This window comes from Chiloscyllium punctatum, chromosome 4 (genome assembly GCF_047496795.1).
Source record: "Chiloscyllium punctatum isolate Juve2018m chromosome 4, sChiPun1.3, whole genome shotgun sequence".
Taxonomy (NCBI): domain Eukaryota; kingdom Metazoa; phylum Chordata; class Chondrichthyes; order Orectolobiformes; family Hemiscylliidae; genus Chiloscyllium; species Chiloscyllium punctatum.
Window position 1 is genome coordinate 36,026,774 of NC_092742.1, and position 24,222 is coordinate 36,050,995.

Consider the following 24,222-nt stretch of genomic DNA (forward strand, 5'->3'; position numbering starts at 1 on the left):
AGCAAGGAGTCTGCCTAATGCACCAAAAATCCTTCTCAAGGCAACTAGTGATGGTCAATTTTCAAACAGCACATATTTGCAAATAATGTAATTGATTAGGGGTAATGCATATTTAGCTCATGACAGACCTGCATGAGATTTATGTTTTACAATATTAGTACTGAATTACTCTATAATCTAGTTCTTCTAATTCATTAATATGAAATGTCAACTTAATTCCTCTGTACACAGATACTACTTCCACTCCTGTACATTTACAGCATTTTCTGTTTATGCACTGATATTATATTTGAGATTTTTAACCATCTGCAATATGTTAAATTGATGTTGTTTTGTCTTGCTCAGGAAAGATGGAAAATACAAATAAATTATCAAATCTGGATAAAATCTTACTAAAATTAGGTAAGAAAACTTAACTGACAAAACAGAATACAAGCTATTATGCTGAAGGTTTATATTGTTACTCATAATCAGTTTTTTGAAATATAATTTTAAACATTCTTATTTATGTAAATATGCTAGTGTTTCAGGTGGACCAGGGTACACAACTGCAAAAAGAAGTTAAGCAGCAGATTCACAGTATGTATTCTTTCCTGTCTTATACACTCAGTCAATAAAAATAAATGGAATGTAATGGTAATTTTTTTTGTCTTGAAGCTCACGCTATGGAATCTTGCTCAATTAGGATCAAAAGGTGGATTTTACGTTGCCGTACTGGTTGGTATGAATGATGTGGAGATTGGTATGAAGGCTGGGGAGCATGTAAAATAAAATAGGTGGCCATTTCACTCCTTAACCAGATTGAGGGAAGGATGAGTAAGTCTAATTCACTGAAGTAAGCTTAAACTGAAATAAAATAAACATAAATGAAAGTAATTATGAGGACATGAAAGCTGAGCTAGCTAAAATGAACTGGCAAATTAAGTTAAGTAAAATATTAGTAGAGATCCAGCGAAAGACGCTTAAGGGGATTTTTAAAAATACATTGAATGGATATATTCTGATAAGAAAGAAAATTCCAAAATCTGTGTTTAACTAAAGAAATTAAAAATAATTTAAAAAAATGTAATTGTGGAAAGATGGGTGGCAGGTCAGAAGATTGGTCAGAAAATTTTAAAAACACAGCAGATTGACTGAGTTAAAGTTTGAGTGAGGGCCATCTAGAATAATAAAAACAGGTAGTAAGTGTTTCTAAAGATATTTTAAAGAAATAAACAAGTTAACAAAGTGCAACAAAATGTGTAGAAAGTGTATCTTGCGAATTACTAATGAGAAATTAGGTGATGGCAGATCAATTGATCAGTTACCATGAAGGACTCTCCTACTCAACTTCTCCCTCACCTGAAGCATGGTGACCTCCGGTCAAGCCACCATCAATCATTTCTCTCTTGAGAGAGTAGCCCTATGGTCCTCTGGAACTATGATGGCTTTACTGTTTGATTATTACTGTAACATCCCAGAAGTAGTCAAAAATCAGTAAATAGGAGGAAGAGAGAAACAGAAGAAAATTATCATCACCAAGGAAGTGAACTGAGCAAATTGTTAGAACTGCAGGCTGATAAATTCTTGGGTCCTGACTGAATACATCATAGGGTCTGAAAATTAGTGGTTAGTAAGGTAGTTGAAATATTGCTTTAATTTTCCAACATTCTCTAGATTTGGGGAACATTCCAGTAGAATGTGAAATAGTGAATATAACTCCTTTATTTAAAAAGGGAGAAAGACAGAAAGCAGGAAACTACAGGCCAGTTAGGTTAACAGCTATCATAACAAAATGTGAGAAGCTATTATTGAAAACATTACAGCAGGGTACTTAACGTCCAAGTTACTTAGGAAGTCATGTTGTTTCTGTGAAAGAGAAGTCATGTTTAATCAATTTATTGGAGCTACCATAAGATGTAGGAGTAGAAGTAAGCAATTTGACCCATCAGGATTTCTCCGTTGTTCAATTAGATCGAGGCTGATCTAATAATCCTTAACTCTACTTTCTTGCCTTTTGCACATAACCCTTGATCCTTTCACTGATTAAAAATCTGTTTATTTCTGCTTTGGATACTCTTAATGATCCAGCCTTAACAGCTTTCTGTGGTTAAGAATTCCGCAGATTCGGTACCCTCTGAGAGAGGTAAAGTCTTCTCACCTCTGTCTTAAATGGGCAACTGTTGCTCTGAGATTCTGTACTAGGTTGCTCGGGTCCTAGACTCTCACAAAGAGGAAGCAACCTTTCTGCATCTACCCTGATAAGCCCCCGAAGAATCTTGTTTGTTTCTATAAAGTCTCCTTTCATTCTGCTAAACTCAACCTAGTCAACCTTTCCTCATAAAATAATCCCTCTGTACCCGGAATCAATCCAGTGAACTTTCTCTGATTTGACAGTATTTCTTACCTTTGATAATGGATGTGGTCCAACTAGTGCCTTGTATAATTTTAGCAACACTTCCCTATTTTTATACTCCATTCACTTGAAGACAAAGTCTAACAGACATTTGACTTCCCTAGTAACTCCAGATCAGAGTGGTGCTGGAAAAGCACAATAGGTCAGGCAACATCTGAGGAGCAGGAAAATTGACATTTGGGGCAAAAGTCCTCCAAACTAGTATAAGAACAAACTGCCCCCAACAGTGTGGATTTGTGTTATTAAGTTTTTTAGTAAGTATCCTTATATGTGGCAGAATATCAAACACCTTTTAAAAATCTAGATATATTATACCTACTGGTTCCCCTTTATCTATCCTGCTTGTTATCACCTCAAAGAATTTTAATAATTTGTCAGGTACTATTTCCCTTTCATGAAGCCATTCTGACTCTGTTTGATTATGTTATTTATAAATGTTCTGCTATTATATACAAGAAGCCATAACATTGTCCCCCAAGATAGATGTTAAGCTTATAGTCTTTTTTTGGCTCTCTCCTTTTTTTTGAACAAGATGTAACATTTGTAGTTTTCTTATCCACTTAGATTTTTCCAGCATCTAAGGATCATTGGAAAATTACTACCAGTGCTTTCACTACCCAAGGAATGACTTCCTTTAATATCCTAGGATGTAAACCGTCATGTCCAGGGACTTTTCGGCTTTTAGCGCCATAAGGTTCCCTCGTACCTTTTCTCTAGTGATAACCATTGTATTTATTTCTCCCCACCATTTTTACCTTGATTATTTAATATAGTTGAATACTATGTGTATCATCTACTGTGAAGATTAATGTAAAGTATTTACCTTCTCCTCATTATTTACCCAGTCTCATTCTTCAAGGGTCCTCTGTTTTCTTTAGCCTCTCTTTTCCTTTAATTATAGTTAAAGAAGCTCTTGCTGTCCATTTGTATATCAAAGAACAAAGAAAATTTACAGCTCAGGAACAGGCCCTTTGGCCCGCCAAGCTTGAGCCAATCCAAATCCACTGTCTAAACCTATTGCCCAATTCCTAAGCATCTGTATCCCTCGGCTCCCTGCCTGTGCATGCATCTGTCCAGACGCACCTTAAATGAATCTACCATGCCTGCCTCTACTACCTCTGCTGGCAACGCGTTCCAGGCACATACCACCCCCTGTGTAAAGTACTTGCCGCGTATATCCTCCTTAAACTTTTCACCTCTTACCTTGAATTTGTGGCTTCTCGTTATTTAATCCCTCATCCTGGGAAGTTTATCTCTATCTACCCTGTCTATACCCTTAATGATTTTAGATTACAAGCAGGTCCCCTCTCAATCTCCTTTTTTCCAATGAAAGCAATCCTAACCTACTCAACCTCTCTTCATAGTTAGCACCTTCCATGCCAGGCAACATCCTCATAAATCTACTCTGCACACTCTCCAAAGCATCCACATCCTTTGGGTAATGTGGCGACCAGAACTGTACACAGTATTCTAAATGCGGCTGAACCAAAGTCTTATCCAATTTTAACATGACCTGCCAGCTGTTATACTCAATACCCCGTCCGATGAAGGCAAGCATACCATATGCCTTCTTGACCACTCTATCCACCTGTGCAGCCACCTTCAGGGTACAATGGACCTGAGCTTTGTTCATCAACTTTTCCCAAGGCTCTTCTGTTTACAGTATAGTTCGCTCTAGAATTAGACTTCCCAAAATGCATCACCTCATATTTGCCTGGATTGAACTCCATATCACTGAGTAGTTTATCCTAATAGTTTATTTCCTCTCTCTTTTTTATTCATCATCTTTTGTTGGCTTTAAACATTTTCCGACCCTCTGGTTTGCCACCAATCTTTTTTTTCCAATCTGATACTATTTTTTGAGGAAGCATGTTCAATGGATGAAGGAGAGCTAATGGATGCGCTGTCCTTGGATTTCCTGAATGCATTTGCAAAGGTGCCACATAAAGTCAATTGTGGAACATAAAAGATCATGGTGTAGGTGTTAAAATATTGGCATGGGTAGAAGATTTTCTAACTGAAACAGGGAGTACTCAGAAAAGATTATTTTCTGGTGGTCAAGATGTGATGAGGAGTTTACCACATGGATCAATGCTGAGGCCTCAACATTTTACAATTTAAATACATGACTTGGGTTAGTGGACATAAGATATGGTTTTTAAATTTTCTGTTGGCAAAAAAATAGATGGGAAAGTAAGCTGCAAAGAAGATGTACAAAGGGACATAGATTTAGTGAGTGAGCAAAGATCTGGCAAATGGAGTATAATGTGAAAACTGTGAAATTGGCGGTAGGAAGAATGAAAAAGGAGGCATTGTCTAAATGGTGAGAGATTGTTGAGCTAGGAGATGCAGAAGGACCTGGGTATTAGTGCTGGGATCACGAAAGATAAAACAGGTAATTAGGAAAGCTAATACAAAATCATTGTGTAATAGAAGGGAGGAATTAAATGCAAAAATAGAGGAAAGGTACAGTCATTTGTGCCAATAATTTAAGGAAGATAAAGAAAACTGTTGGTTATCACAGTTATACTGATATCGAATATAATTTGTGAATTTAATAAGGGCCGTGCGGTAGTGTTGGAAATTTGATTGGAAGGAGCTGTGGGGAAGTTGGAAATCAATTTGAGCAGTATAACACAATGTTTTCAGTTATATTTGTTCTTAGCCTGGACTTGTATTGTTTGAAGAATGCAACTATGAATAACTTTTAATGTGACTTTGTATTGTTGATAGTAATTCAGAAGATTTTTGAAATTTAATGCTCTTCTCATAACTAATTTGTTGGCAGGGAAGCATTATTTGCGCTGGAGGGTGATGGGTGGTGACATCTCTTCCTTCCTGTCATTGACCAAATGGTGAGAAGGCTTGTGGACAGCCTTTCCACTCCACCACCATTGAGATTGCTGTATGGACAATTAATGCCTTAAAATTGTGCCTGTACTAATAATGTGTTTTGGTGTCCAATTAAAACAGGCTTTGTTCCATTTCTGTCTAAATTTAGAATGACCAAGTTTTAATACTTTAATATGTCTTGTGTGTTTTCTAGTATATTCAGCAACTATTGCAAAAAAGAGACAACATATTGATGAACTACATGTAAAACGTAGCCATTTTGATGATGAAATTAATCGAATGCAAAGGATAAGTGCACATACCATGGACAATTTTAAAGTGTAAGGATTTTATTTAATTAAAATTAAACAATTACAGATGATTCAATTTTAGTATCCAAACCTCTCCAGTGGTGCACTACAATGAGCAATGAATATCTAATTGTTTGTGGAGCATATGTGAGTAGAAGAAATAACATAGATACAATCTGAAAAGGTTCAAATGAAATCCAATTTTACACTAGAGAACAGATTATCCAGATTATATTGAAAATTATGTCACCAATCTGAAAAAATCCTATATACTTTATCTATTTTATATGCCACATTATTAATTTCATAGTAGCTTTACTCAATTTTAATTCTGCCAGTGATTGTGCATTGCTGATGTCAAAGTACTGTGCGAATATATTTTGCAGAACTGATAAATAATGTGACTACAGCATATCATAAATATTTTAGATTGATTTACTAGTTATCTACTAGTAATACATAATACAATAAGGGGTGTAAATAATGTTAAATATGAAACTACAGTATCTGTTTCACAGATGTAACTTCTCAGCAAAACATTGCACCCAGTGGGAGCAACATCTCCATAATTGTCTGCCCAGTTGCATGCTTACAATGATTTTCTGTTCTTAAAATGTGATCATAACTTCCTGAAAACTTTGGTGGTTGACATAACAGTATGCATAATTTTTAAACTTGATAAATAAACAAAAGACTGTATAATCTTAACACAAACTGAACTTAATTTCATAACCAAAGCAGTATTTTATCCATATCTTATTGCTAGTTGAAAACATTAAACCACTTGGAATGAACTGTCCTTTCTGTACATGCTTACAAGGCTTTCTGACTTTTTTGGAGTTTTGGGTATGCCATATTGTTTTGTTTTGTTTTTGTGGACAGGGTACCAAAATTTTAACTTTGATAAGTCCAAATATTAAATATTAATTAATCTTAAAATATTGTGGCTATGGGAACAGGTCAGATGTTAGGAATGCTGCAGCAAGTAATTCACCTCCTGCCTGCCCAATCCCTTCCACCATCTACAAGACACAAATCAAGGATGTGAAGGAATACTGTCCAGTTGTGTCGATGAGTGCAACTCCAACAACACTCAAGAAGTTTGACACAGTCCTGGACAAAATAGCCCACTTGATTAGTACCACATCTTAAAACGTCAAGTCCTTGCCTCACTGATGCTCAGTTGCATCAGTGTATACCATCTATGAGATGCACTTCAGAAATTCACTAAAGCTGCCTAGACAGCACCTTCTTAACCAACAATCATTTTCACTTATAATGACAAGGGCAGCAGACATATGGGAACAGTATTATTTAACATTCCGCTTCAGGTCACTCACTATCATGATTTGGAAATAAATCTTGTAAGCTCCAATGTCACTGGGTCAAATTCCTTGAATGCCCTCTCTAATAGCATTGTGGATCTACCTACAGCACTTGAAACGCAGTGGTTCAAGAAGGCAGTTCACCACCACTTTCTCAAAGACTAATATGGAGGACAATCACTGACCCAACCAGTAATGCTCACATGCCATGAGTGAATTATTTAAAAAGAAGTTGTTAGCAAAGTAGGTGTCTGTGAATACTCCTGTCAGCATGTCTGTGCAGGATCTGTGTGCATGGCTGGGAACTCCATCCAGGCCAGTTGCTTTCTGTGAGTTCACGGGCCAATCTGATTTCTGCAGTGGTGTTTGTGGGTGCAAGTGTACCCAAGGTTGTTGGGACAGATAACATCATTTCACTGACCTTCTTTCCAAAACCAGCATAAAATGCATTGAGCTCATCAGGGAGAGATGTATTGTTGTCATCAATTTACTCGACTTCACTTTTCAGTCTGTTTATATTGTGTAAACTTTGCCACAGTTGACATGTGATTGCATGGTTAGTTTGAGACTCTAGTCTGGTATTGCCTGGAGTCCTGATGACTTTGCGAAGGTCGTACCTGGATTTCCTGTATAGGTCAGGTCACCCGACTTGAACACTTCAAATGTTGACTTCAGTAGGGAGTGGATCTCCCAGTTCATCCATAGTTTCTGGTTGAAGATCTCTTGGATTAACGTCTTTGCCACGCAGTCCTCTATACAGTTAATGATGAAGTCTGCAAAGGTCATGGCATACTCATTTAGGTTGGCCATTGAGTTTTTGAATATGGACCTGTCCACCAGCTCCAAGCAGTCATGCAGGAGCTCATCCTTTATCTCAGTACCCCTGGGCCGACCAGAAATGTTGAGCATCGTTTTGACAGAGACGAAGTTTGAGAAAAATTTCAGAATATGAAGAGAAGAAAATTTCATGACGAAAATAATAATGAAACCTTTTTTCTGGAAATTGGTAGATAAAAATATCTGAGACACTTGAACTTCTTCATTGCGGAGTACAATGTCGAAGGAATAAATTGATGTGTCTACTATACCTTAAAGCTAATTTTGTAAGTCATCTCTTATTTATTTCATTCACTGACAATATGTCTTCAGCCACATACTGAATTTTGTTCAGTTGTCTCTAATGAAATGCTATAGATAACTGAACATTCATGAGGTTACCTGTTAACTTTAGAGAGATGCAGTATAAATTGTATATTAAAGGAAAATAAAAGTTAATCTGCTATACTAATTCAAATTGTTTTCCTAAAATTTGTTCTTGTGCTTTTAGCTGGAAGCCAACTTGTTTGCTTCTAACACAGCATGAAGATCATTTTGAGAAGCAACTTTTAGAAGAACATGCTAATACCATCAGAGATAAGTAAGGAAGAATAAAGCAATGCTCTCATTTTACATTTTCAAATACCTGTCATTGTGCAGTAGTTGTGCACTCAAATATTTTCTTTGCAAAGGATTTCAAATAACATAAAACAATTTATATTAAAGTCCATATCAGCGTGTTCTTATGAAGTGCAACTTTTTTGAATTTTCATACACGCACTATAGTTTACTTCATTTTCAATTTTTAATTGTAATACAGTCCTTGTTTGTAGATATATGATTGTCAGTTGACTTGTATATTTTTCGATATAATTTTTCATAAGCCATTGATAACAACAGTACCAAGTCATAAAGTTCCTAAAATATTGAAAATTATCCCAAGGTGCTTACCAAAGTCAGTGCATAATAATATAGACCCTTAAGTTGTGGGAGTAAACTTTGGGAAGATTGATTGAAAGATGTGTTAACAAGATTGTTTTGAATAAGTTTTCAAGGGCAAGAAAGAGAAGTGTTAAGACAGAAGATTTCAGGGACAAAGTTCCATGGACTACCACCAAGGCAACTGAACACTCTAGGCTGAATCTTGTGTTTTATTGGCTAATGTTAAGTCAAGTTTCAAACAGGATGTTTTTTCACAATACCCAGCGAGATCTTTTGCCATAACTTACTAAACATGCCACATTCACTGTGCACCTCATCCCTATTGCACCCTTCTCGCCTGTTTCAAGCCACATTCTACCACTCATCATACAAAGAATAAGTTGCCACTGCTGGGATATGATGGAATATACTGGTATCCTTAGTGTTGGTACCATCTTTAAATGGCTCTGTGCATCTGAACAAGCACTGTTAACCCAGAGCTCACCTGCTCAGCTCTTGAGGGTGGTGGTTGATGGGAAATGTTCATCCTGGAGTTCAGTTACTAGTGGTATACCGCAAGGATCTGTTTTGGGTCCACTGCTGTTTGTCATTTTTAGAAACAACCTGGATGAGGACATAGAAGGATGGGTAAGCAAATTTGCATATGGCACTAATGTGGGTACAGTTGTGGATAGTGCTGAACGATGTTGTGGTTTACAGAGAGACATAGATAAGCTGCAGAGCTGGGCTGAGAGGTGGCAAATGGAGTTTAATGCAGAAAAGTGTGAGGAGATTCACTTTGGAAGAAGTAACAGGAATGTGGAATACTGGGTGAATGGTAAGATTCTTGGTAGTGTAGGTGAGTAGAGAGATCCCGGTGTCCATGAACATAGATCCCTCAAAGTTGCCACCCAGATTGATAGGGTTTTAAGAAGGCATATGGTGTGTTAGCTTTTATTAGTAGAAGGATTGAGTTTCGGAATGATGAGGTCATGCTGCAGCTGTGCAAAACTTTGGTGCAGTCGCACTTGGAGTATTGCGTGAAGTTCTGGTTACTGCATTATAGGAAGGATGTGGAAATTTCAGAAAGGGTTCAGAGGAGATTTACTAGGATGTTGCCTGGTATGGAGGGAAGGTCTTACGAGGAAAGGTTGGAGTACTTGAGGCTGTTTTCGTTAGAAGAAGGTTGAGAGGTGACTTAATTGAGACATACAAGATAATCAGAGGGTTAGGTGGGGTGGACATTGAGACCCTTTTTGCTAGGATGGCGATGGCTAGCATGAGGGGTGTTAGATATAGGACAGATGTCAGAGGTAGTTTCTTTACTCAGAGAGTAGTAGGGGCGTGGAATGCACTGCCTGCAACGGTTATGGACTCGCCAACTTTATGGACATTTAAATGGTCATTGGGTAGGCTTATGGATGAGAATGGAATTGTGTAGGTTAGATGGGCTTCAGATTGGTTTTACTTGGCAGTGCAACATCAAGGGCCGAAGGGCCTATACTGTGCTGTAATCTTCTATATTCTGTATCAAGGTGTTACCATATACGTAACAAAATTCAGCTTTCTTCTGTTACTTTAAAGTTGTTAGTGGAGTGGTATGCTCCTCCTGTCATATGTGGGAAAACAGGGAGCAGTTGAGTGTATCTAGTGACTAAGTCTGCAGAAAATGTGCCCAGCTATAGCCCCTCTCAGGGGAAAACAGTAGCAACAGCCAGTTCTTTCAAAGTCCAAACGAGCATTTATGAAAGGGAATTCTGTAGTCAGGAGCAGAGACAGACACTTCTGCAGCTGTCAGTAAGAGTCCAGGATGGTGTGTTGCCTCACTGGTGCCAGGATCACGAACATCTTGAAGTGGTTTCTTAAAGGGCATATTTTCAAAGGGGAGCATGAGCAGCCAGTGGTCTTCATACACATTGGTACCGGTGATATAGGAAGAAAAAGAGATGAAGTTTTGCAGAGTGAACATAAGGAGTTGAAAGGAGGTTAAAAAGCAGGACCTCAAGAGTAGCAATCTCTGGATTTTTCCCAGTACCACTAAATAGTAGTGAGACCAAAGAGAAGGTTGAAACTAGAGTCGAAGCTAAAGAGAGCAAGTTAAATAGACCAGTCAGGCAAGAGCATGGCAGGGAATAAGGAAGGATTGATGAGTTAAGAAGTATTAATTTCAGTACAAAACTCAGGGCATGGATGGAAACATGAGACAGCAAGACTGGCAGCTTACTGTTCTCATGTAAGGATGCATAGGAAGGATGGACGGGGAGGCACAAGAGGAGGGACAGTGGCATTTTGTTAATTGCAACTGTACTTAGGATATTTCTGGGTGGACCTGAGAAATAAGAAGGGGTGAACACTTTGAATGGATTGTACAATAGGGCCTCCTATAGACAGCAGAAAATTTAGGAGCAAATGTGAAGGGAGATCGCAAATAGCTGTAACAATAGTAATAGTGGGGGATTTTAACTTTCCCGATATGGACTGGGATTACCATAGTGTTAACGGCTTAGATGGGAAGGAATTTGTTAAGTATGTTCAGGAAAACCTTCTTAATCGATATGTAGAGTGCCTACAAAAGAAGGGGCAAAACTTGACTTCCTCTTGGGAAATAAGACAGGACAAGTGACTGAGATGTTAGACAGGGAGCACTTGGGACCAGTGACCATAATTCCATTAATTTTAAAATAGCTATGAAAAAGGATAAGTCTGGTCCACAAGTTAAAGTTCTAAATTTGGAAAACTTAAGTACAGTGGGATCTTGATCAGATGGGCCAATGGACCAAGGAGTGGCAGATGGAATTTACTCTAAATAAATGTGAAATGCTGCATTTTAGAAAGGCAAATCAGGGCAGGTCTTAAACACTTAATGGTAAGGTCCTGGGGAGTGTTGCTGAACAAAGACCTGAGAGTGCAGGTTCATAGTTCTTTGAAAGTGGATTTGCAGGCAGGTAGGGTAGTGAGGAAGGCATTTGGCATGCTTGCCTTCAGTGCCTTGCATTGAATAAAGGAGCTGGGAGGTCATGTTGCGGCTGTACAGGACATTGATTAGGCCACTTTTGTAGTACTTGATGCAATTCTGGTTTCCCTGTTATAGGAGGGATGTTGTGAAACTTGAAAGGTTCAGAAAGGTTTACAAGGATGCTGACAGGGTTGAGGGTTTGAGCTACAGTGAGTGGCTAACTAGCCTGGGGCTATTTTCCCTGGAGCATTGGAGGCTGAAGGGTGACCTTATAGAGGTTTTTAAAATCATGAAGGGCATGGGTAGGTTAAATAGACAAGGTCTTTTCCCTGTGGTACGGGAGTCCAAAACTAGACGGTATAGATTTAAGGTGAGAGGGGAAAGATTTAAAAGGGACCCAAGGGGCAACGTGTTCACGAAGAGAGTGATGGATGTATAAAATGAACTGCCAGTGGAAGTGGTGGAGTCTGGCACAATGACAATGTTTAAAAGGCATCTGGATGGGTATATGAATAGGAAAGGTTTAGAAGGATATGGACCAAATGCTGGCAAATAGGACTAGATTTATTTAGAATATCTGGTCAGCATGGATGAGTTGGACTGAAGGGTCTGTTTCCATGCTGTACATCTCTTTGACTGTTATGATTCTAGACAGGAACTTTCAAAGGCTGATCAGGAGAGGATGTTCACATGTAAAGGATGCCTGGCAAGTTGGAAGCTTTCAAAAGCAAGATAACGAGAGTTCAGGGCCAGCATATTCTTGTAAGTGTGAAAGGCAAGGCTATTTATTGTTGGGAACATTGGATGACTAGAGATTTTGAGGATCTGGTCAAGAAAAAAAGAAGGTATATATCAGGTATAGGCAGCTGGGATCAAGTGAATCCCCTGTCGAGTATAAGGGGTGTTGGAGTACACTCGAGGGAAATCAAGATAGCTTTGGCTGATAAAATAATGGAGAATCTAAAGGGTCTTATAAGTATATTAAGTGCAAAACAGTAAGTAGGGGGAGATTATAGCCTCTTAAAAACCATTGGGGTTGTCTTTGTGTGGAGCCATAGGAGATAGATGAAATCCTAAATGAATATTTCTCTTCAGCATTTAGAACTTGGGGAAATAAATAATAATGTCCTGAATGGAGTCCTCATTACTAAGGAAGAGATGTTGGAGGTCTTTAAATACATAAAGATAAATAAATCCCCAGAACTTGATCAAGTATGTCTCAGGACCCCTAGTGAGACACTTGTATTGACAGTCACAGGTGAGGTGCTAGAAGAGAGTAAGGTGACTAATATTGTGCCGATATTTAACAAAGGCTGCAAGGAAAAGCCAGAGAACTACAGACCAGTGAGCCTAATGTTAGTGGGGAGTAATTTGTTGGAGGGGATTCTGAGAGACAGGATCTACATGTGTTTGGGAAGGCAAGCACTATTTAGGGATAGACAGCATGACTTTGTGTGCGGGAAATCATGTCACACAAATTTGATTGAGTTTTTTGAAGAAGTGGCCAAGCAGATAATTGAAGGCAGAGCAGTAGTCATTGCTTATGTGGACTTTAGCAAGACTTATGGCAGGGTTCCGCATGACAGATTGGTTAGTAAGGATAGATTGCATGGGATCTTAGGAGATCTTGGCAAATGGATACGAAATTGGCTTGATGATAGGAGACAGAGGGTAGTGGTAAAGGGATGTTGTTCAGACTGGAGGCCTGTGACCAGTGGTTTGCCGCAAGCATCAGAGCTGGGTCCACTGTTGTTTATCATTTACATAAATTATTTGGAAAAGAACGTAGGAGGCATGGTTAGTAAGTTTGCAAATGACACCAAAATTGGTGGTACAGTGGACAGAGAAGAAGGTTATTTAAGAATACAATCGAATTTTGTTGAACTAGGCCAGTGGGCTGAGGAATGCCCAATGGCGTTTAATGTAGATAAATGCAAGGTGTTGCAATTTGGTAGGACAAACCAGGGCTAGGCTTACACAATTAATGGTAGGGCCCTTGGGAGTGTTGAACAGAGAGATCTAGAGCTGCTGGTACTTGGTTCCTTGAAAGTGATGTAGCAGGTAGACAGGGTGTTGAAGAAGCTTTTGGCACACTTGCCTTCATCGGCCAGAGCATTGGGTACAAGAGTTGGGACGTCATGTTACAGTTGTACAAGGCATTGGTAAGGTCACATTTGGAGTACTATGTAAAATTCTGATTGCCTTTCTTGAGGAAGGGAAAGGGTTTAAGTTGTAAGGAGATATTGGGTAGGGTGGGATTTTTTTTTCCTGGAGCCGAGGAAGCTGAGGGAGTTTATAAAATCAGAGGTATTGATAAAGTGAATAGCTAAGTTCCAAGTAGGGGGCATAGGTTTAAGGTGAGGGGGAAAGACTTAAAAGGGACTTGAAGGGCAATATTTTTACACACAAAGGGTGGTGTGTATATGGAATGAACTGCCAGAGGAAATTTAAAAGACATTTGGACAGGTACATGGATAGGAAAGGATTAGAGGGATATGTGCCAAATGCAGGCAAATGGAACTAGTTTAGGAAATCTGGTTGGAATGGATGAGTTGGGGCAAAAGGCCTGTTTCCGTGTTGTATGAGTCTGTCTCTAAGGGCTAGCCTGAAGTATCTTTAGTTTCACATTTGATGGCCTGATGGCTGTCTTCTCTGCTATATTCTGTGAAGATTCACCCAGTCGCTAGCTAATGTCATGCCGTCCTCATGATTTAGGACCCAAAGAAGTGAAATCCCTTCAGTTGAACATAATGTGCCTTTGACCACGTGTGCAGCCTTTGGGACTGAAGAAAGCTATGCTATTCACAATTTGTTTTTCCAAAGCAACCATTAAATTTGAATATGCTTGGAAATAATTAGTTTCAAGCCTGTTAAAGTAGTTAAGTGAATGCATTAAGTAACTATCATCCATCTTAACTTTGCAGTAACCAAATAGTACAACTGTATAATTCTGTTTTTTTTCCTGAAGTTTGGAATCTGATGACAGTTTGATTTAAACAAAAATCCATCAGCCTGTAATTCAAAAAATGACATAAGATCCACATCAATGTCTGTTATTTCTATAAAGTGATACAACCATATGCACCATCCACTCCATCATGGTTTTGTGATGTCTTCAAAAATGATATTCTTTTTTGCATGCCTTCACCTAGGTTTTAAGTACATATCAAGAAAAACATTAGTTCTAATACCAACTCCGGGGAGCCCCCACTATTCCTCATGTCCTAAAAAGAACTATTCACTACTACTCTCTGTTACCTGTCACTCAATCCACTTCATATCCATGTACTTTCCTTTCTTAAGGCCATAAGACCATACAAATTTGGAACATGAGTAGGCAGTTCAGCCCATTGAGCCTGCACTACCATTCAATAGACTCATGGCTGATCCGACATTCCTCACATCCACTTCCCTGCCCTTTCCTCATAACCCTTGGTTCCCCTTTTGATCAAGAATCTATTAGATTATTTAGTGTGGAAACAGGCCCTTCGGCCCAACAAGTCCACACCGCCCCACCGAAGCGCAACCCACCCATACCCCTACATCTACCCCTTACCTAACACTACGGGCAATTTAGCATAGCCAATTCACCTGACCTGCACATCTTTGGACTGTGGGAGGAAACCGAAGCACCCGGAGGAAACCCATGCAGACACGGGGAGAATGTGCAAACTCCACACAGTCAGTCGCCTGAAGCGGGAATTGAACCCAGGTCTCTGGTGCTGTGAGGCAGCAGTGCTAACCACTGTGCCACCGTGCCGCCCATAAAAAGCATTCTTGATTGATCTACTGTTTCTAAATACTATTCATTCTTTGTCTAGCTACTACTTTTTTTTAAGATTAGATTTACTTACAGTGTGGAAACAGGCCCTTCAGCCCAACTAGTCCACACCAACCCTCTGAAGAGCAACCCACCCAGACCCATTCCCCTACATCTAACACTACGGGCAATTTAGCATGGTCAACTCACCTAACCTGCACATCTTTGGACTGTGGGAGGAAACCAGAGCACACCCACACAGAGAATGTGCAAACTTCACACAGACAGTTGCCTGAGGCAGGAATTGAACCCAGGTCTCTGGCACTGTGAAGCAGCAGTGCTAACCATTGTGCCACCATGCTATCTCAGCCTTAAGTATACACACAGACTATGCCTCCACATCTCTCTGTGGCACTATGTTCCAAAGACTTACAAGTCATGAAGAGAAGAAATCCCTCCCCATCTTAGTCTTAAACTGGCACCCCTTTATCCAGAAACTATCTTCTCTGAATGAGGGAAACACCGTCTCAGTATTTATCTTGTCAAGCACCTTGGGAATTCTAAAATAAAACAAAAAACTGCGGATGATGGACTTCTGAAACAAAAATAGAGAGTGCTGGCAAGACTCAACAGGTTTGGCAGCATCTATAGGAAGAAAGCAGAGTTAATATTATGAGCCCAGTGAAGGTGGCGGGGTTGGGTGGGGGAATGTGGGGGAGGTGCTAGGAGGTGGTTGGGGAGGTGAGCAGGTAGGTGGAGGTAGAGCCTAAGGAGAGACAGAGAGAGGGAGATATGAATGGGGTAGATGTTCAAGTAGATCATGAATAGCACAACGGGACTGAAGAAAAGCTGAAAAAGTGATAATAAGAGCAATGAGTAGGAGAGAATGGTGAGCTGTACTGAAAGCAATCCATATAATGTGATAGAGGCCTAGGAGTAAGTAATAATGGATCAATATTAAAAACAACCCATGCTATAACAGGACTGAGTGTGGGGTAGGTAACAAATACTAAAGCATGGAATCAGGTTCTAAACTTATGAAGCACAAATCCTAGAGGCTGCAAAGTCCCCAAGTAGAAAATGAGATGTTGATCTTGGAGATTGCATTGAGCTTTGCTGAAACACTGCAGTAGGCCTGTGACAGAAATGTTGCTGTGGGAACATGGTGGTGTGGGAGGTGTGGGCAACTGGAGGCTTGGGCTTATTTTTGTGCGCAAAGCTTAGGCATTCTGCACAGGTGATTGCTTCCTCTCTTCTCCACCTCCTCCACACTTCATGTATAGCATAAATACCAACTTTTCCCAGCTGCTAACAGTTGAGATAAAGAATCATTGCGCTTGAAAGATTACCCCTGCTTTCTTCCTACAGATGCTGCCAGACCTGATGAATTTTGCCAGCAATTTCTTATTTGTCCCTTAAAAATCATACAAATTTCGGTGAGATCATCCCTCATTCTTGTAAACTCCAGTGAGTACAGTTCCAACTTGTTTATCCTTTGTTCATAAGACAATCTCTCCATACCAGGGATCATTCTAGTGAACTGTCTTTGAACTGCCCCCAATGAAATTATATCTTTCCTTAAGTTAGGGGATCAAAACTGCTCACAGTACTCCAGTTGCAGTAAGACTTCCCTACTCCTATAGTCCAATCCTCTTGAAATAAGAGCTTCCTTGGGTTTCATTTTTGCTGACAAGCTAATTTATCAAAACCTTTTTGGAAATCCCCATACACCACAAATCCCTATCAAATCAATTACATTAAGCACTCCTTTCTGAAGCTTCACCAATAAACTCCAATTGACTGGTAATTTTGTCCTGGTTTATTGTTTCCAAAAGCTTTCCCATCATTAAGGTTAAGCAGACCAACATATAGTTCTGGATCTTTTCTGATACTGTCTAACTACAGGCATGGTACTATGTACTGGGAAATAGTTAACACTATAGCGTTGATCAAAAGGGATGAATTTCTTGAGGAAAGGTTATATCTGACTGCTTCAGTTATTTGTGAAGGTAACACAAAAAGAAAGAAAATAGGAGTCGTTTAAACAGGAGTCACAAAAATAGTGGGTTATTTGGTCCTTCAAGCCTGCTCCACCATTAAGTATGGTCATAGCTGATTATCCTGTTCTTGCTTTCTCCCAAGTCACTTTGATCCCTTTAGCCATAAGAACTAGTCATTTGGATACAGAACTGGCTCAAAGACAGAAGACAGAGGGTGGTGGTGGAGGGTTTTTTTCAGACTGGAGGCCCCTCACCAGTGGAGTGCCACAAGGATCGATGCTGGGCCCTCTACTTTTTGTCATTAGCATAAATGATTTGAATGCGAGCATAAGAGGTACAGTTAGTAAGTTTGCAGGTGACACCAAAATTGGAGTTGTAGTGGACAGCGAAGAGGGTTACCTCAGATTACAACAGGATCTGGACCAGATGGGCCAATGGGCTGAGAAGTGGCAGGTGGAGTTTAATTCAGATAAATGCAAGGTGCTGCATTTTGAGAAAGCAAATCTTAGCAGGACTTATACACTTAATGGAGAGTGTTGCTGAACAAAGAGACCTTGGAGTGCAGGTTCATATCTCCTTGAAAGTGGAGTCGCAGGTAGATAGGATAGTGAAGAAGGTGTTTGGTATGTTTCCCTTTATTGGTCAGAGTATTGAGTACAGGAGTTGGGAGGTCATGTTGTGGCTGTACAGGACATTGGTTAGGCCACTGTTGGAATATTGCATGCAATTCTGGTCTCCTTCCTATCAGAAAGATGTTGTGAAACTTGAAAGGGTTCAGAAAAGATTTACAAGGAAGTTGCCAGGGTTGGAGGATCTAAGCTACAAGAAGAAGCTGAACAGGCTGGGGCTGTTTTCCCTGGAGCGTCGGAGGCTGAGGGGTGACTTTATAAGAGGTTTACAAAATTAAGAGGGGCATGGATAGGATAAATAGACAAAGTATTTTCCCTGGGATCGAGGAGTCCAGAACTAGAGGGCGTAGTTTTAGGTTGAGAGGGGAAAGATATAAAAGAGACCTAAGGGGCAACTTTTTCATTCAGAGGGTGTTACGTGTATGGAATGATCTGCCAGAGGATGTGGTGGAGGCTGGTACAATTGCAACATTTAAGAGGCATTTGGATGGGTATATGAATAGGAAGGGTTTGGAGGGATATAGGCCAGGAGCTGGCAGGTGGGACTAGATTGGATTGGGATATCCAGTCGGCATGGACGTGTTGGACCGAAGGGTCTGTTTCCATGCTGTACATCTCTATGACTCTATAACTATATCTGACCCCTTCTTGAAAACAGTCACTGTTTCCCTCCCAACCATTTTTTTTGGTAGAAAATTCCACAGGCTTACCATTCTCCGCATCTTACTCCTCAATTAACAAGGATCAATGAGACTAATGCATTTGGTTTAATACAATGGAGTTTACTAAGACTTCTCACAAAGGATATACTTTGAAGCTGGACTGAAAAATAAGAGCCTTGGAATCCAAAGGCAAATGACAAACTAGATCCAAATTGCTTCAGTGGCAAGATGTGAAGGATAATGGTAGGTGAATCTCTTTTGCAGGTGGAAGGCAATTTATACAAGGCTCAGTAATAGAAACTTGCGTTTCATGGTGTATAGCATCTATTTACAAATAAAGAAAGCATGTAAGGAGCATGATTAGCAAGTTTTGCAAACAATAACTAATTTGGTATTGTGGTTGAGAATGAGGAAGAAAGCTGTGGACAGGAAGAAACCAATGGGCTGATTTAGTAGACAGAAATATGGCAAAGGCATTTAATCTTGAGAACTGTGAAGAACTACATTTTTGGAAGAACAATAGGGCCAAGTAAATACAGAATGAATGGTAGGATATGGGAAAAACATAACGTAACAGAAGGATCTTGGAGGACGTGTCCCTAAAGATAGTAGAACAGGGACATGAGTGGAGATCGAGACAGTTGCGATTCTTTCCTATATTTGTTGAGATATAGCATGTAAGAGCAAGGAGATTATGCTAGAATTATATAAATTACCCATTAAGTTAAGCTGCATTTAGTTTCGGTCAAATATTATCACAAGGATGTGATCACATTTCAGGGTACAGAGGAGATTTCGGTTGCTGCTACCAGGAATAGAGAATTTAGCTATAGGGAATGATTGGAAACCTTGTATAGCTTTTCCTTGAAGCAGAATACTAAAAGGAGATTTCAATAATATGTATAATATGAATTGACTTAGGTAGAAAGGATAGGAACGACAGATTTTGTTCAGCAGGGGACATTGAAAAAGGATTAGCAGGAAGTTGAGGATAATATTTTTACTCACATGATATGGGCATAGAGTTCACTGCCTGAAAGGGTGGTGGAGGCAGAAACCCTTATTGCATTTACAAATTACTTAGGCATGTACAATGGAGTTTACTAAGACTTCTCACAAAGGATATACTTTGAAGCTGGACTGAAAAATAAGAGCCTTGGAATCCAAAGGCAAATGACAAGCTAGATCGAAATTGCTTCAGTGGCAAGATATGAAGGATAATGGTAGGTGAATCTCTTTTGCAGGTGGAAGGCAATTTATACATTATTCATGTGCCAAACCTGAAGGATTGTGGTCTTGGAGTTAGAAATTGAGTACTAATTTCCAAATATACTCAGTCTATTTTGCAATCATTTTTATGATGCTCGGCATCAGCAGGTACTGTTCACTTTTGAACATGTTTTTGAACCTCATCCAAGTTATAATTTTCCTTGGTGGCAGTGGCTGCCTCACAGCCTTCTAATTTTGATTTGATTGAACCTGCTGCTTTTGCTCATCGCAGCAGCTGGCTGGCAGGATGTAAATGTGACCTGGGAATTTAAAGCTCAATTTATGATGGAATGGTAGTTTGATACTTGATCTCCTGGCCACCTAAAACCTGATCTCAGATACATATTTCAACAAAGCATACATTCTTGTTTTGACTGATGTCTATGGTAAAAATTATTGATGTATCTGATGTCTGACAATTTGACGAGGTGCTGGTGTTGGACAAAGTCAAAAATCACATGACACCAGGTTATAATCCAACAGGTTTATTTGAAACTGCAAGGTTTTGGGGCCCCCGTTTTTTGCTCAGACCTTGGAGGAGAATGTTGGAATTGATGTATTTACCTTCAGAAATATTGCACCGGTTTGTTTATGGGAATCTTCTGTTTGTATGTGCTGAGTTTTATTACCTAATTGTGATTTTCTTTGTGGTTCAATTAATATTAAATAATGACTTTGGAGGGAAATCTTAATTTTTTTCCAGACAAATGTATCAAGACTACTTAAAACAATATAGAAAGATTCTGCAGCAGCACCAGTCACAGTATTCTACATTTTCCCATGCGAAGGAGTATTTAAAAAAAAAAGCAGCATATGAAGAAATTCGATGTCAAGTACTGAACTACACTGAACAAATGCAACAGAAGACACAATTTCTGGCAGATCTTCTAGGTACTAAAAAATTACATTAAAGGATTTTTTACATTAGAAACTATTCATAATTCTAAGAAAGGTATTTTTCTTTCTCTTTAACAGATTCATCATCTTTTGGATCATTGAATGAATGGGCTTTAGAAATGTAATTCTTTGTTACTGTTACATTTGGTTTGGTTTAGCTTTGTATAGCACAATTAATGATGTTACATTTTCTGTATTTAGTATATGGTTCACATTTTCAGGTATAAGTAAGTTTATATTAATCATGGCAAAAATCATAGAATAATTTCCCAAAGATCTCTGATTGTTTTGTCCATTGGTGAGTAGATATTTTCTATTATCCTCAATAATTACATTTGTACAAAGAAAAAGTACATATTTTTTGACAGTGCCTTTGCTAAGTTACAATTGATGTTGAAGTAATTGAATCAAAGAGCCAAGCATTGTTTGAAAAGATCAATATATATCATGCCATCGTCAACAATGTCACTCTACCAACATGGCCTGTCATTGCTTAACTATATATTTTTCTTTCTTTAATGGACTGTGGGTATCACAGGAAAGACTCACATATAGACTTCTCTCAGACAAGGAAGAAAATTAACTTGATTGATGGAAACATTCCAGAATGAGAGAATCTTTATGGCTGCCAGTTTCAAAAAATCCATGTCCTTGAAACTGCTAGTTCCTCCTGTTGATGTATTGGTGGCTTTTATGGCTGCAAATTCTTTGTCTATACATCCATACCTACATTAACAGTGAAATATGGGTTGGCTGTGCTCATCAGCATACATCCAGCACAGGTATGATTGTTGAATGGCTGCTTTCGTTCTGTACTATTCTACAATTCTATTGACTACCCCTGTGTTTTAGTCTATTTACAGTATACCACATAGCACTGCAAATTTAAAAAAAAGTGATTAATTGATTCTGTCGCATTACAGCTGGCATGGATACACTTGAGTTAGTTTGTTTTATATCTTTCTTAGACTTTGTTTACTACCATAAGTTGCGGCTTTCTGAAACGTATACGTAATTGCAGAATTTAACATCCGTTTCAGGCTAAATAACATTTTGGTGAACATGAAACAAAAAGTTGACTCATGGAACTTAAAAAGCTGATCTAGGGTTCAATCCAAGCTTCGTGGATTAATTTTGTCTTGGTACAGACTTGGGTAAGGACCTGCACTGTCAGCATTTTTTGGAATTGATTCTAGGGTCATAGCCATAACTGCAGGATCAAGACATGCTAAGCCAGTGGGAGTCTATAAAGTCCCAACCATTTCAAAGGTTAATTCCATTCATTTAGTAGTTACATAAAACTTCAAAGCTGTTTAAAGCCCAGGGTAGGTATTGATTACATTTTTTTCCAGTCCCAGTGGAGGGGCATTGGTTTAATTGGCCACAGAGAATGTCAAGAGAATCATATCTTGCACTTTTTCCTCAAATGTATTGAAATCATACCTTTAAATGGAATAATCAAATCCACTCACCATAGATTTGAAGTAAGTAATTTGCTGCATTTGTGAAAGTTGAAGTGAAGGGTTCTGGTTTGCAATCAGTAATTTGCTGAATTTTAGGTGGTTCAAATCACCCCCCAGATCCTCGTTCTGAAGCTGGACTTACTTAAGAATGTGAAATGAAGATGGCAGTAGACAGGTGTTTCAGGGCAAAAGAATCTTTGCATTTATTAAATACAAAAGGTAAGTAAAATACAAGAAATAAAGGCAAATGTAATTGACACAATCAGTTAGGGAGGACAGTAATTCAATACACTATTAAATTAGACTCAAGTTAAACTCTATTAGAAGCTAAACGGTAGTTTTAGTCACAAACTTTAAACAGGTTTCCTACCCTTGCACCGTCACCACCCACCTTCCCCTCCCTGCTAGCTAGGTTGGAAACGTTGGGGTCTAGAGTTTAAGCTCACCACTGGGAAAAAACACAATTTTGAAGTACAGTTGGTTGTTCCATTTGCCATTATTGGTGCCTCAATGAAGACTTCAGATGGTATAGGCCTTCAGTGTGGGTATTATCTGCTCATGCAGTAGGATGTGTAGTGGATTTTTCAGGTGAGTACTTTGTTACGAAACAGTGGTGTACCCTTCTGTTAATTAAACCAAACACCCAGAAAAGCTCACCTTGCCTTGTAATCTGTTAAAATATGAGTGACAAGAGAACTTCCAAATTCCACTATTTAAAGAAAATAATGTCAATTTATTCTTTAAATCTAAAAGTGAAAATTAAACAACAACTATTCACAACTCTAAGCCCCCCTTTCTCTTAACTGCTTGTTATCAGCCTCCAACTCTATAGCAATATACTATCCCAAAAAAAAATTAAAATTACATCAACCTAATTTCTAAACTATACAGCAACTATTGTTGGTGTCTTTCTTCTTCTTTCTGAAGATCTCCCTGGGTTGTCGTCTTTTTGTTTACTGCAAATATGTTTCATATGAAAAAGGTACCTTTGATAGAGAGTGTTTCATTGGCAGTTGCTCTGTCTGACTTTCAAATGCCTGCTTTTTTAAACCCCCAACATCAGATCGTCTCATTAGTTTGATGTTGGCAAAACAATAAATTCAAACTCGATTGGGTTTTAGTATCCTGAGGCATAATTTAAACAGATTGGTTAAGTTTGAATTGTTGTCAAAACAGCAACCAATTCATGTATCCATTTCACAGCCAAACGTTACATATTTTCAATTTTCCAGTACACTAAGACTGCTACTAGTCATATGACAGGTGCTTGTAACCTCTCAGTGCAGTACAGCATTCACTCTCTTAAAGGAACAGTACATGCCTTCTACTTCATAATACCTCCCCCAAAAGAAAAAAAAGAACCATTATAATGAAAAGATGGTTTCTTTTTTTTCTATATCTTAAACCCATTACAATGAAATACATAGGTCATTAATCTAAGTTCATATTAATTTCTGTACACATATAACATTGGAATCTGTTCAATCTTATCTATACTTTTTCCTTTAAATTCACAATAAGGCACCTACTGTCATATTTTTATAACTCACAACATGTACAATTTGTAAATTAAAAGTCTGTAACATAAGAATCCAATGAAATATTCTTGTATTTTTGTCTTTAAATCATTCCAAGAATGTAAGAAGATTGTGATCCGTGTACACAACCGTCTCCTACACATTGTCACATAAACATTAAAATATTATAAGACCAGTACCGAACTCAATTCTTTTTGATGGTAGAGTAGTTTCTCTGGTGGGTGTTAAGTTTCTTTGAAAAGTAGCCAATTAGCCATTCAATTCCATCATAATCTTCCTGTAGCAGTTCAGTTCCAATTCCTATATTGCTAGCATTGATTGCAACTTTGAAGGGTTTCAAAAACTTTGGTGTAACTAAAACTGGTATGGTGGGTAATACTGCTTCTAAATGATCAAATGTCTCCTGGCATTGTTCAGTCCACCGAAATTTTGTGTTCTTCTTCAGTAA

At 38.7% G+C, this 24,222-nt stretch overlaps 1 protein-coding gene across 1 annotated transcript; it reads left to right on the forward strand.

Annotated features, from left to right (window-relative positions):
• Positions 1–5,121: 5,121 nt before the first annotated feature.
• LOC140475930 (protein SIX6OS1-like) lies at positions 5,122–21,801 on the forward strand. Its single transcript, XM_072567852.1, has 4 exons — positions 5,122–5,568; positions 8,191–8,280; positions 20,580–20,767; positions 20,852–21,801. The coding sequence occupies exons 1-4, from the start codon at positions 5,528–5,530 to the stop codon at positions 20,896–20,898; spliced, it is 366 nt and encodes a 121-aa protein (XP_072423953.1). The 5' UTR covers positions 5,122–5,527; the 3' UTR covers positions 20,899–21,801.
• Positions 21,802–24,222: the final 2,421 nt, after the last annotated feature.